General features: G+C 36.8%; 1 protein-coding gene across 8 annotated transcripts in view; it reads right to left on the minus strand.

The window, feature by feature from the left end:
• LOC129775103 (tyrosine-protein phosphatase 10D) overlaps positions 1–9,756 on the minus strand; it is a 61,450-nt gene extending 51,694 nt beyond the window's left edge. For 6 of the 8 annotated variants that reach the window (XM_055779372.1, XM_055779367.1, XM_055779371.1 and 3 more), the window contains exon 1: positions 8,806–9,756. In XM_055779372.1, the coding sequence (XP_055635347.1) occupies positions 8,806–8,886 (81 nt within the window). In that variant the 5' untranslated portion in view covers positions 8,887–9,756. The remainder of the gene's footprint in view (positions 1–8,805) is intronic. The other 2 variants (XM_055779364.1, XM_055779365.1) reach the window with 2 other exon arrangements.
• Between the last annotated feature and the right edge of the window lie 2,858 nt (positions 9,757–12,614).

Genomic DNA, 12,614 nt, shown 5'->3' on the forward strand with positions numbered 1-12,614 from the left:
CGGATTGGAGGTAATTTTAACCTGTAATTGAACATTTGCGATGACAGTGGTACAGTGTCGACTTTCAATGTGGGGTCATAATTTGGATCTCTATGTTTACAAAAATGTCCAACTAAATAAGTCGCATTACATGTCCGTCCAATTAGCTAAATGTCGAACTAATTGTAGATTACTGTACTTTAAATCTGGAAACAATTTAAGAATTGGTGAAAATTGAATAATCAGGAAAGTCCCTAACTATCAATAAGCTCAGAACAACTGCCAAATTCACATACTCATCAAATCCTGGCAAACAAATTATGAAAACATCAATTTGTGTTTTATTATTATTTTGGATAATGTTTTAGAAAGCATTGAACTTTATTTCCTAAACTCTTTTTTGGAAGGTTTAATGGCCCTGAAAAGCGCCTTGTTTTATGGAATGGTTCCAATTTAGAATACTTAGTACTCGTGGTTTTGAAAAAAACCATTTCGAACGCCCTCGATGCCGCCTTGTTCTGGATTTGCCGCCAAAGCAGTTTGTATAAAGAACAAACTTTTTTGTTCTGCTACCTGATGCCGTTTTGCGATTACGTTTGCCACTCGCCATTCGCTGCAACTGCCTGTTGTCTTGATGTCCGCCGAACCGAATGTGTTCTGTTCCGAATGCAGGTTTTCTTATCGTCGCGAGCACCTAAGCCAGCTAACTCGATCACTCCGGCGGCCGAAACTATATAACGCCGGCTAGGTGGACTGGTACACAGGTACTAACGCGCTCGACCTAGCAACCTTTTCCGGTGCAATTGGCGGATACACCTACGGGAAATTGCAGACCACCACGGTTCGAGCGGGATTTTGCCTTTCCCTTCTCTTTTCCTCCTTTGTTGAGTACACGATGCCGATGCCGTACAACCACACGGGTTTACGGTTTGAAAGAAAATAAGATATTTTTTTGGGGTCGCGTGTTTTATACTCAAACGGTACACACTCACAGGATAGAGACAAATCGGCAGACTCAGCCAAAGGGGCGGGTCCAACGAGACGAACGAATGAGCGTTAAAAGGGAGCGATGGCAAAAAAATACATTCATTACGATTTGTTCGCTCGTTGGATTCACATACAGACTAAAAAGGGTCCTTTTCAGGATCACAAAAAGTCTAAAGAGTTTATTGTTTTGTTATCACTCGATATCCCCATCTTGTTCGGCTAAACCTTCCTGTTTAGCGATTTGTTGTCACTCGCCACAGCTTTCACAGTTGGAAAATTTCTTCCCATCCAGCTTGTGACATATTTTACAGTAAATTACATTCAATGGCACGTCGCATTACCACCACTCAGTGCCGGATTGGAGGAAATTTTAACCTGTAATTGAACATTTGCGATGACAGTGGTACAGTGTCGACTTTCAATGTGGGGTCATAATTTGGATCTCTATGTTTACAAAAATGTCCAACTAAATAAGTCGCATTACATGTCCGTCCAATTAGCTAAATGTCGAACTAATTGTAGATTACTGTACTTTAAATCTGGAAACAATTTAAGAATTGGTGAAAATTGAATAATCAGGAAAGTCCCCAACTATCAATAAGCTCAGAACAACTGCCAAATTCACATACTCATCAGATCCTGGCAAACAAATTATGAAAACATCAATTTGTGTTTTATTATTATTTTGGATAATGTTTTAGAAAGCATTGAACTTTATTTCCTAAACTCTTTTTTGGAAGGTTTAATGGCCCTGAAAAGCGCCTTGTTTTATGGAATGGTTCCAATTTAGAAAACTTAGTACTCGTGGTTTTGAAAAAAACCATTTCGAACGCCCTCGAAGCCGCCTTGTTCTGGATTTGCCACCAAAGCAGTTTGTATAAAGAACAAACTTTTTTGTTCTGCTACCTGATGCCGTTTTGCGATTGCGTTTGCCACTCGCCACTCGCTGCAACTGCCTGTTGTCTTGATGTCCACCGAACCGAATGTGTTCTGTTCCGAATGCATGTTTTCTTATCGTCGCGAGCAGCTTTGCCAGCTACTCGATCACTTCGGCGGCCGAAGCTATATAACGCCGGCTAGGTGGACTGGTGCACGAGCGGGAACTCCAGATCAAGGTTCGAGCGGGATTTTGCCTTTCCCTTCACTTTTCCTCCTTTGCCATATCCAACCATGGCTGCTTGTGTTGGTTTGTTGATGTGAGGTGATGCGAAACGATGTGGTGTACGGTTCGGATGAGAATGATCGTTACGGCAGCGGAGAGGGGATTTTTAAGCTGACTGGCTGGCTCGAGAATTACGCATGTGTGAGACTGCGACCAATGTTTCCCTCATTTTTTTCTTTTTCCTTTCCAATCGTGCTTCATTCTATTTCGCTGCTGCTCTGGTTGCCCGTTTTGGTCGGTACGATTTGAGGAGCACAAAATGGACCAATCAAAAATGGGCACATAGTGTATTTGGACAATGCTTGATATTTCACAATTATTCAATTATTTATCTCAAGAAAAATGAAATGTTATTCGTTATGATAGATGCGTAGATACATTTCCTATCAATTGATGCAAAAACCTTTGCGATCTATTGAGAAATGCTCGAGTTATAAGCGTTCCAAATCTTGCATTTTTTCCTACTTGTTCAGTGCCTAGATTTCCATTTCACCCCCTATATCTTCCGGTTAGACGTAGTCCTACGTCAAAATTTAAATTTAATTTTCTCAAAGAATTCTGAAAATAAACAAAATTATTTGAGAAAAATAAATCATAAGAAGTCATCCATATATTGAAAGATGGGCACTTCTACAGGGATAGAATAGGGATTGACAAATAAATTTGTCAATAAATTTGTGGTCAAGTGAAAAGAAGGGGGTCTCCGTAGCCACATTGGTTGCGAGTTCGCTTGCTAAGCGATCGATCGTGATTTCAAAACTCAGGGCCCTCAATTAATGACCATCTTTGTTATAGGATAACTACGTCCACGCAACAATCATCAGCGATGGATATCGATGCTTGGTCGAATGGAGATCTATTCATCCATACAAGCTTTACTTGAAACTTCTTTGCTCTGTAAGAAACATCGGGCTGTTGTACTATTAATAACACAACAATAATCATGGCTGTCCGGTCTGCTGACCAATGGAAGAAAAAACGAATACTCTTACGACTAAATAAAAAAAAGTAAAAAAAAACATTTTAAGTTAAACGGTTTAATGAACTAAGAGCTAGAAAATAATTAGGCAAGTAGCAGGAATTAGTTATCACATCCCTTCCTTCATTAATTTAGGACAATGATAAGACTAAAATAAAATAAAAACTGTGGATAATGGAAATCCGATGTTCCCCACGATTTTATTTTAGTCTCATCATTGCCTTAGATTGATGAAGGAAGGGATGTGATAATTATTAACTGCTACTTGCCTAATTATTTTCTAGCATTTAGTACATTAAACCGTTTAAATTAAAATGTTTTTTTTTTACTTTTTTTATTTAGTCGTAAGAGTATTGGGTTTTGGAAAAAAAAGATATCGCCATTTTGTTGTTGCGGCCATTTTGGATTTGCATTTCTCATGTTTAACTGTGTTCTACTAGTTAAGTTCTTTTATTTGATACCCATATTGATTAGGTTGTGAGGAAATATGTAATCTACCATTTTGTTGTGGCGGTTATTTTGGATTTGCATTACTCATGTATAACTGTGCTCTACTAGTCAAGTACTTTTATTTGATACCCATACTGATGGGGTTTTGAGAAAATATGTGACCCTCAATTTTGAGGTGGCGGCCATTTTGAATTTGCCTTTTTCATAAATAGCTGTGTTCTACAAGTCAATCCCTTTCATTTGATACTTATATTGATAGGGTTTTGAGAAAATATTCAATCCGCCATTTCGTTGTGGCGGCCATTTTGGATTTGCATTCCTCATGGATATATATCCATATTGATTGGGTTTTGGAAAAAAAAATATATCGTCATTTTGTTGTTGTGGCCATTTTGAATTTCCATTTCTCATGTATAACTATGTTCTACTAATCAAGTCCTTTTATTTGATACCCATCAATAGGTTTTGAAAAAATATGTAATCCGCCATTTTGTTGGGGGCGGCCATCTTGGATTTGCATTTTTTTATAAATAACTGTGTTCTACTAGTCAAGCCCATTTGATACCCATAGTGATGGGGTTTAGGAAAAAACCCATATTGATGGGGTTTTGAGATAATATGTAACCGCCATTTTGTAGCGGCCGCCATCTTAGATTTTAAAAATCATGAAATACGCAGTTCTATAATGACTCCAGAGATAAAGGTGTGTTCCAAATTTCAGATCAATCGGTCAACAGGAAGGGGTTGGAATTTCTATTAATGTGGTAAAGCGCTACAGACAAGCATGTTACAAACACACAAACCTACAAACATACAAATTACAGGGCAAGCTAAATAAAACCGTTCAAAAATAGCTACTGTGTATTGTACAATTCATAGATACGATAAAACATGTAACATGTACACGATTAAAATTCGGTTCTGTTACAGCTAAAATGTTAATGAGCCTAGATAAATAAACGAATAGGATAAAAAGAAAAAAAAAGAGAAAAAAGGATTTATTGCATTCGAAAATGAAATGTCTCTCGCGAAACAGTACCATTCTGAGTAATGAGACACTATGTAGTGGTCAACAAAGCAACAAAGTGCAAAATCAAATCATTTGTACCTTTCAGAAGGTCATCGCACCCACCTAAATTAACGTGGGTACTTGGGGAAGTTTCCTTACATCGGATGATTCATTTCGAGGTATTGTTCTTTCAGTTTTCAGCTAGCCCGTGACTGCATGGTTTTATTGCGAGAATAATTCAGTGTAGCATTTTAGCTCTATTCCTCGGACCAATATATTGTCCTCCTAGATCATGAGATGTCATACCACGTGGTAGAAAACACTTTTTAACGATTCTAGCCCAATTTCAGCCAAATCGTCCGTACAGTTCCCGAGAGAAATGCTCTACCAACTTTTAGACTGCATTTACGCAAACAACTACTACCGCCATAATAAACGATATTTGTAGTCTCAAAGTCTTCAAACACACTCTAAACACACCGCAAAAGATTGAAACACTAAATCTCAAATGACATAATAAATCGTCAAATACCCATGTTTTTTGTACTCCCAGGGGTTCCCCATAATATTAGAAATTTTGAGGGCAAGACAATTTCCTTTGGAATACCTACAGTCCAATATTTGTCCCATGTTAACAAAATACTCACATTCGTCATCGAGTATTAAGACATCAATGACATGCCATATTCTATTGATGAAATTTAATCGGTTTGTGTTCGCACAATGATTCCGAGCGCACAAGTTTTTCGAACGCATTCAACCATGTCCGAGTATGGGCCAACATTACTAGAGTCAGTATATCGTAGATTTGAGACATGACTGGTTGCAACGAGAGCGGCAGTGAGTGACTCGAGTTAGCTATTTGAGGTAACTTTCCTCTATGAAAAACGAATCATTGCGAAAACTACACAACAAACCTATACCGTCCATGTGCTCATACAAGCTCAATTCAACTACCATACACATGATCGTTTTTTTACAGTGAATTGTTTTTTTTCTTACTACACCAACCGACCGACTGATTGTTCAGCTGCATTCAGTTGTACGATTTTCAGTTTGTGATGGTTTAATGGTCGATGTGTGAGACACCTGCCCTCTGAGAGATGGTTTGGCCGATGTGAAGCGCGTGGTCTGGCTACTTTCGATTTCATTCAGAGTCATGTCCAGCAACATTTTCAACCAACGTCATCTAATGCTCACGGGGTTGCAGAATGATGAGCCAGGAGTGAAGCAAACAGCTTCATTTTTTGAACATTTCAACTCAACGGAGTGAATAATCTTGGTCAACAGAAAATGCAAATTTTACTTTTACTGTAAAATATATGCATTCTTCAGAAAAGAACGAAGCGGTTGTAGCGGTTAAAAATTTCTACCCCTGGTAAGTCATGTACGGCGATTAAATATCAAATAAAAACAAACACCACAGCGTAAAATATTTGTTTTCTGGAAGCATTATCGATATGTCTCAAATCAACAACTGTGTGTCACAGGTCTGTCAGTATAGAATGGATCCTTCGCAAGATATAGGGCCTGTTTCTGAAATATACTTCACGATGGAAACAAAATGAAGTGTATCCGCGATGACAGCGGCACGATGTCGACATCCGGATACGAAATTATTTTCCAACTTAAACTTATCAAATTATCATCAGATAAAATTTTTGGATGAGATTATTTTACCACATGAAGAAAACAAAGTTTTCCATTCGCATTGGACACTTATTTGAAACGAGGAAGTACATTTTCATTGACAATTTTTATTTGAAATGTTCTCATTCTGCATGAAAACCCATCATTATCTTTGGTGTTTCACTAATTCGTAAAACGTACGAGGGTCGTTCAAAAAATAAATTTCAGTGCCTCCGAAATCGCGGAAAAATAAATTTGGGACAAAAAATGGGTGTTATATCTATAACCGCAAGGCTGATGTGGGACTACCTTAGCTTAGCAATCATTTCAGTGAGCAGAAGATATGAGGGCATATCCTTCAATGCAATCTTGAATAACCGAGCCAAAGCGTTATGTTCGTACCCGCTCTAGTAATCCGTGTTAGGAAAACATTTTTCGAAGTGCAAAAAAACATGCGGGTGCAGAAGTACCTCCTTGCATGAATCAACAACTTCAACTTCTACTTTTCATACTATAGAGGATTCAAACCTGAAAGTTCATTCGCATCTAGTGTCTGTACGATTTTCCCAGGTTTCTATGTTTAGGAGACCGTGTTAAGGAAACATATTCTAGTTTGCACAAAGGCAAGCGAGTACAAAAGTACTCGCAGTTTGCATTTATTGGCAAAGCCGATTTCCTCAGACATCTTGGTTTTGAAGTCTGTGTTGGTAAAACACATTTCAGTCGAAACAAAAATACCCCCGACCTGCATGTATTTGCAATGCCAATTTCCCTACGCTCCATAGATTTGAAGTCTGTGTTAGGGAAATAAATTTCAGTCGGAACAAAAATACCCCCGACTTGCATGTATTTGCAATGCCGATTTCTTCAAGGCTGCTTGGCTTTGATGACTGTGTTAGGGAAACCGTTAATCGGGCCAATCAAAACGAGGCAGTTAGGGCGTTTAGATAACACTTAACATTTTACAGTTTTTCAATTGTTTATCTAATGGAAAATAACATTTTAGTTATTGCGATAGAAGCGTAGAAATATTCCCTATCAATTGATGCAAACATCTTCCCGATCCAGTAAGAAATGTTCGAGTTATAAGCATTCGGAATCTTTCATTTATTCCTGCATGTTCTGTGTTTAGGTTCTCATTTTACCCCCCATATACTCCGGTTAGACGTAGTCACACGTCAAAACAAGGTGATTTTCGTAATCTACGTTTTATTTTCGCCCGGTTAGTTTTTGCACTGAAATATAAATGATATATTTCAAAGCAAAAATGCCAGTGCGAACAATAAAAATGCTATCTATTGTATTTCGGCTCCGGTGACGCTAATACGAAAGTACCAAATAATTCTAGGCAATGTATGAAATGATATTGCAGCAAAATTAATAAGAATAGAAATAGGGTGCAAAGAACAAATTGTAGAGTAGTTAGAGAGCATTGATTTGGTTGATAGACAAAATCATGTTTATTATGCATTTTGGGGTAAAATTGGTAATAGCGCTTTCAAAACTACCAGCTTCTAAGTTTTTACTTCCAAAATTTCATTTAAATCCACTAATTCAGATGTTTCTCATCATTCAAACAGAATTCGGTTTTAAGATATGTGACTACTTTCTAGTCTAATTTCTGACTCTTCTTTTTTTACACAATAATCATTTTTGGGAGCGGGATCGACACTGATTTTGTGAAAATGCTCCAGATGCGAGATGAATGGAAAGCGTAGGAAGGAAAAAGCGGGGCTTAACTTGTTAAGGTAATAGTGCACGAAACAAAAAAGAAGTTCAATAACTCTCTCATTGTTAAAATTCGAACATATGCGTAGAAGGATTTTATTCATCAAACATGATCCTGAAAGATTCCGGATATAACACATTCTGAAAGATTCCGGATATAAGTATTTTTTTTATGTGAGAAAGGTGCTTTCTGATTTTAAGGGGATGAATCAAAAATTAAATTCTTTTTATATTCAAAAAACAGAAGAGTATGTAAAAAAACAAATATTTTTTTTAACTCGATTATACATCTAGAAGGACGATAGAATGCACTGCCATGAATCAGCTACAGTTTTCACTTATTCATTTAGTACCGCGGGAGTAACAATACCCCATAGAAACGGAGTTCAAACCGTCAAGCTCTGAATTGCGATATAGGTCTCAAAACTGCCGCTAACGCCTGAAAGTCTTAATTATTTATGCTCTTATTTGATATGTGTGCGTTGATGTGTTGAGAACGTGTATCCTGTGAGATATTAAATATTATGTAGAAATGTTAGATAATTTTGATTCATTCAATAAATTATATTGTCTATGTTAAACAATCGATAAGGACGTATAAATAATGTAGGAAATGTTGTTCGTAGAATACTTTTCATCGTCCTCTTGTCTCTCCAATCATTTAGTATGTTTCGATGTACATTTAACACATTATATACTTTTTCAACGAATTGTGGAATTACCACAAAAAAGTCCAACAAGACTTGGTGACATTGACAAGAATAGTTTTGAACGACTTCAACTTTCCATCAATATGTTTCGACACGATGTGTAAAAGCAATAAGATTTTTGGACAAGTTTTGCGCGCAAATTGCAGGCTGTGAGCATGCAAGTATACCTTACCTGAATCAAACTGGAAATCAATGCTAGCGCGAGCGAGATGCACGATGTTTTATATCCGAATATGGCAGCAGCTGAATACATGTTTACACTTTGCTATATATAGATACTACAAATGTATAGATGTGTATGTGCGATGTAACTATTTTTCTCCCTTTTGTTTTTACGTTCCCACCACTATTCGCAGTTGACTTCTGTGGCTATAATATTAGGATATACAGACATGCAGTAAAGGTATACCACATTACACCTTGCCTTATTCCACAAATATTGAACGGGGTAGAAACCACAACTTACAAAATATCGAAAAGGGAATTTACTATTTACGTAGAGAATTTTAGCTAGCTGCATACATTTCCCCCGAAAACACTGTCGAATGCATGAATTCCGCTCAAAACATTTTCACTTTTCATCTTGCTAGTAATTGTGCTACAACTCATTGTGTCACTATTTTCCACTCACTTTTTCGTATTCCGCTGTCGCTCATGTAGGACCACAAAATACGAGCAGCTTGGAATTCAATATTTCATTCATTTTTATTTCTGCTTCATTTATATACACATCCGTCATCCATTCGATTCTCTGTGTCGCCACGCATAATTATTGCCTCAAACCATATTCCTTCTGGCCGATTGCTGTGTGTACGTATGATGTCACGTATCCATGGGAATTTGCTAAAACTATGATCTGAATCTGCAATGGCGCTAAACGGAGTGAGCACGAAACACCCAAAAATTGCAGACGAGAAATAAACTCAGGCTTAGCACGAGTAAGCCGTGGATCGATGTTGACAACAACAATTAGGTACAATACTATTAGCACAAGATTACGGCAAAACAGGAAAAAAATGTGCAATTTTTCTCACACGAAAAAGGTTCCCACGACCAAACAGACGAAACGCAGAACTACATCAACTTGATTGCCGTGCTATAATTCGACTGACTGCAAGTATTCGACGGAGCCTACGCCAAATGTCAGGTCATGAATAAAATACAGCACTTGTTTCGATTTCACGATTCACTTCGAAATTTGGTTTTCCGAGGGGTGCCTGGATTGTTCGACAGTTTCATGTATTGTCAAGAGATACATACCGAGGTGGAGCAGCGCGCGGATTATATTTGGGTTTGTGAACGAAAAAAAATAACATCACTAATATGTATTACGTTGATTGGAAAGTATTTATGAAAAAAAAAAAATGTTTAGAATACTTTAAATTCTATGCCATTTTAACAAAAATTCTGATGAACAATATGCTTTATAAGATTGATTATTAATAGATAACAATTGAAAATATTGATAAGTTACCAATAAATAGCGTTCAAATGGTAGAATTGCTTTTGGTCATCGTTATCAGAATTTTATTTTTATTATTTTTGTTTACTGCATGTAGGCTGATGCTACGTTTGTGGCACCACCATGCTACGTTTGTGGTATATATGAGTCGTGTTGGTAGTGTCGTGTAAGCACACGAGCGCTATACGCTTCTCAATTTGCGCCTAGCCTTACGGAACCGGATTGAATCATGTTCATGTTTATCTCATACATACATATAGCTAACTAGCTGACCCGGCAAACGTTGTTCTGCCATATAATGTTTTTTCTAGAGAATATTTTGGTTGGTAAAAAATAACGAATATACTTCAAGAGAGTTTATATGTTATCGTTCAGATCTGCCAAATTGATCTAAATGATGATTTTCACAGCGAAACATACATATGCGTACCTCTTATTTTCGAATTTTCCCTTTTTATTTGAAATATCCTTCTTATATATAACGATATGCACCCAGCCAACATTAAATCGTATTTTGCACGTGCCAAGTCTTACAAGAAATCCGAATAAATCATAATCGCATAATATCAATCAAAGTATGTATCGTGTAAAATTGAAATCGCACAAAATGTAAAAAGCCGATGCATCATAAAATGTTTAATTTACCATTGTTCTATATACAATTATCAAATTAAGTCGCAATTCGGTATATTAAACATCAATTTTATGGTGTACATTGTCGTCAAATATATTTAATCCGCATCATATGCGTATATTACGCTGATGCATTTTGTGTGTCGTACAAGCGTATAATTTAAATCGATTCAGTATTATAGTAAATCGTGTTGCATGCTGAAGAAAATCATGAAATAGTAAATCATATTAGATTCTAACAAAGAACATATTACATCATATTGAAATGTCAATAAAATGCTAATGCACTCGAAAGTTTTAACTGCTGTTGAATTAAATTTCAGATAGCCGCGCGCGCGAGATAGCTGGTGGATGATAATCCAGACGACCGGAGTTCGAACCCACATCGGAGCAGTTTCCACCAAACATCAATCTGTGCCATTTTAAACATCGTATATGAGTATGACAAAAGTCGTATTTGGTGCTTTGACAATTCATGAATATATTCATATTAGATCGCAATTCAATTTCGACATAATCGCTATTATTGCCGGTCAAAGTTGCATATTCATCCAAACAAATTCGATAAGCATTTGCCATGTACGTATATGGCCTCCACTTTTGCATGCATATGCCTTTCGATTTTCGATTCTATATTGCTACATGAATATTTACAGATATATTTTCCAAGTAGCATTAAAAATGAAAATGTGCAAACCACAGAATCGCTCATTATTAAAGATAATAGAGGTGGATAATATATATGTGATATAACTGCAAGGTAGGACTACTGTTTTGTTAGTAATCATTTGTTTTAAGTTGCGTCTGAATAAATTCTCAATGAAGGAATGAATGGATATTTTGGAAGATTGCTGAACGTTCTTATTGTAAGTGTGTGAGTAAATGAGTATATGTATTGAATTATCATTTATACAGAAAAAGTCATAAAGTTCAACACTTTTGAACTGGTTGGTGTTCATGAACAGAATCGTTTGTCTGGCTTTGTAGAGGCAACAGAAGATGGCGGAAAAACTGGAAACAACTTGAAATAATGACATTAATATCGTGTAATACTCTCATTAGAACAGTACACGGACTTTAAGTTCTTCCTATTGTATCTTCGGATACGGGAGGGAGTTCAAAACACGTCTGTTCTGTTCAGTGGTGGAGATAAAAGAGGTAGATTTATTTCTATTTGACAGGTCACTTACGCAAGCTTTACCTGCGTTACTATTTTGATCAAGCTTTATACAATAAGGTGTGTATATCAATTTATGTAGGGCTGGACATAACACTTCCCAGTTCTGTTCCAGTATGTATCTCTTTTTAAGCAATTTACAGAGTTATGTTATAATCCCTTCATAAAACAATGGCAACCAAGATGGTGGAGTTAACAGGTGGCTCGTAATTTACACTATTTAGAAAAGACGTTTGAGGAATGGCAAGCCGAAAAGTTTGGATTTGTTTATGTTATTACTTACGTTGGTATGGTTACATTTGATTTCGTCGAAGGTATTTGAAGCAGTATAACAAATAAACAGTTGTCGTTGAAAATAGTAACCTAGTAACCTTTATGCATATGCTTCCGCCAGCTGGTTCGGCTAATGTGATTCAGGGAGTGCTTTGATCGTGGTACCGCCACTGGCGCATAATTTGCAGCTTTGTTTTTTGTGCTGGTTCATAACAACAATCAACCGTGCCGGCGAAACTGTAGTCAATGTTTAGTGTTGTTTGGATACCATCTATGTAAATAAGTTCAAACTTACGGGATACGTCCGAACGGCAATTCTGACATTACGTTTTACCTTCCACTCTACTTTCCTTGGTGGCAACTATATTGGCGTCCACAAAAAATATCTTTTTCGCTTCACTAGGAATATTTTGTTTAACCAAAGACTACACTCCTA

This window comes from Toxorhynchites rutilus, chromosome 3 (assembly GCF_029784135.1).
Source record: "Toxorhynchites rutilus septentrionalis strain SRP chromosome 3, ASM2978413v1, whole genome shotgun sequence".
NCBI lineage: Eukaryota > Metazoa > Arthropoda > Insecta > Diptera > Culicidae > Toxorhynchites > Toxorhynchites rutilus.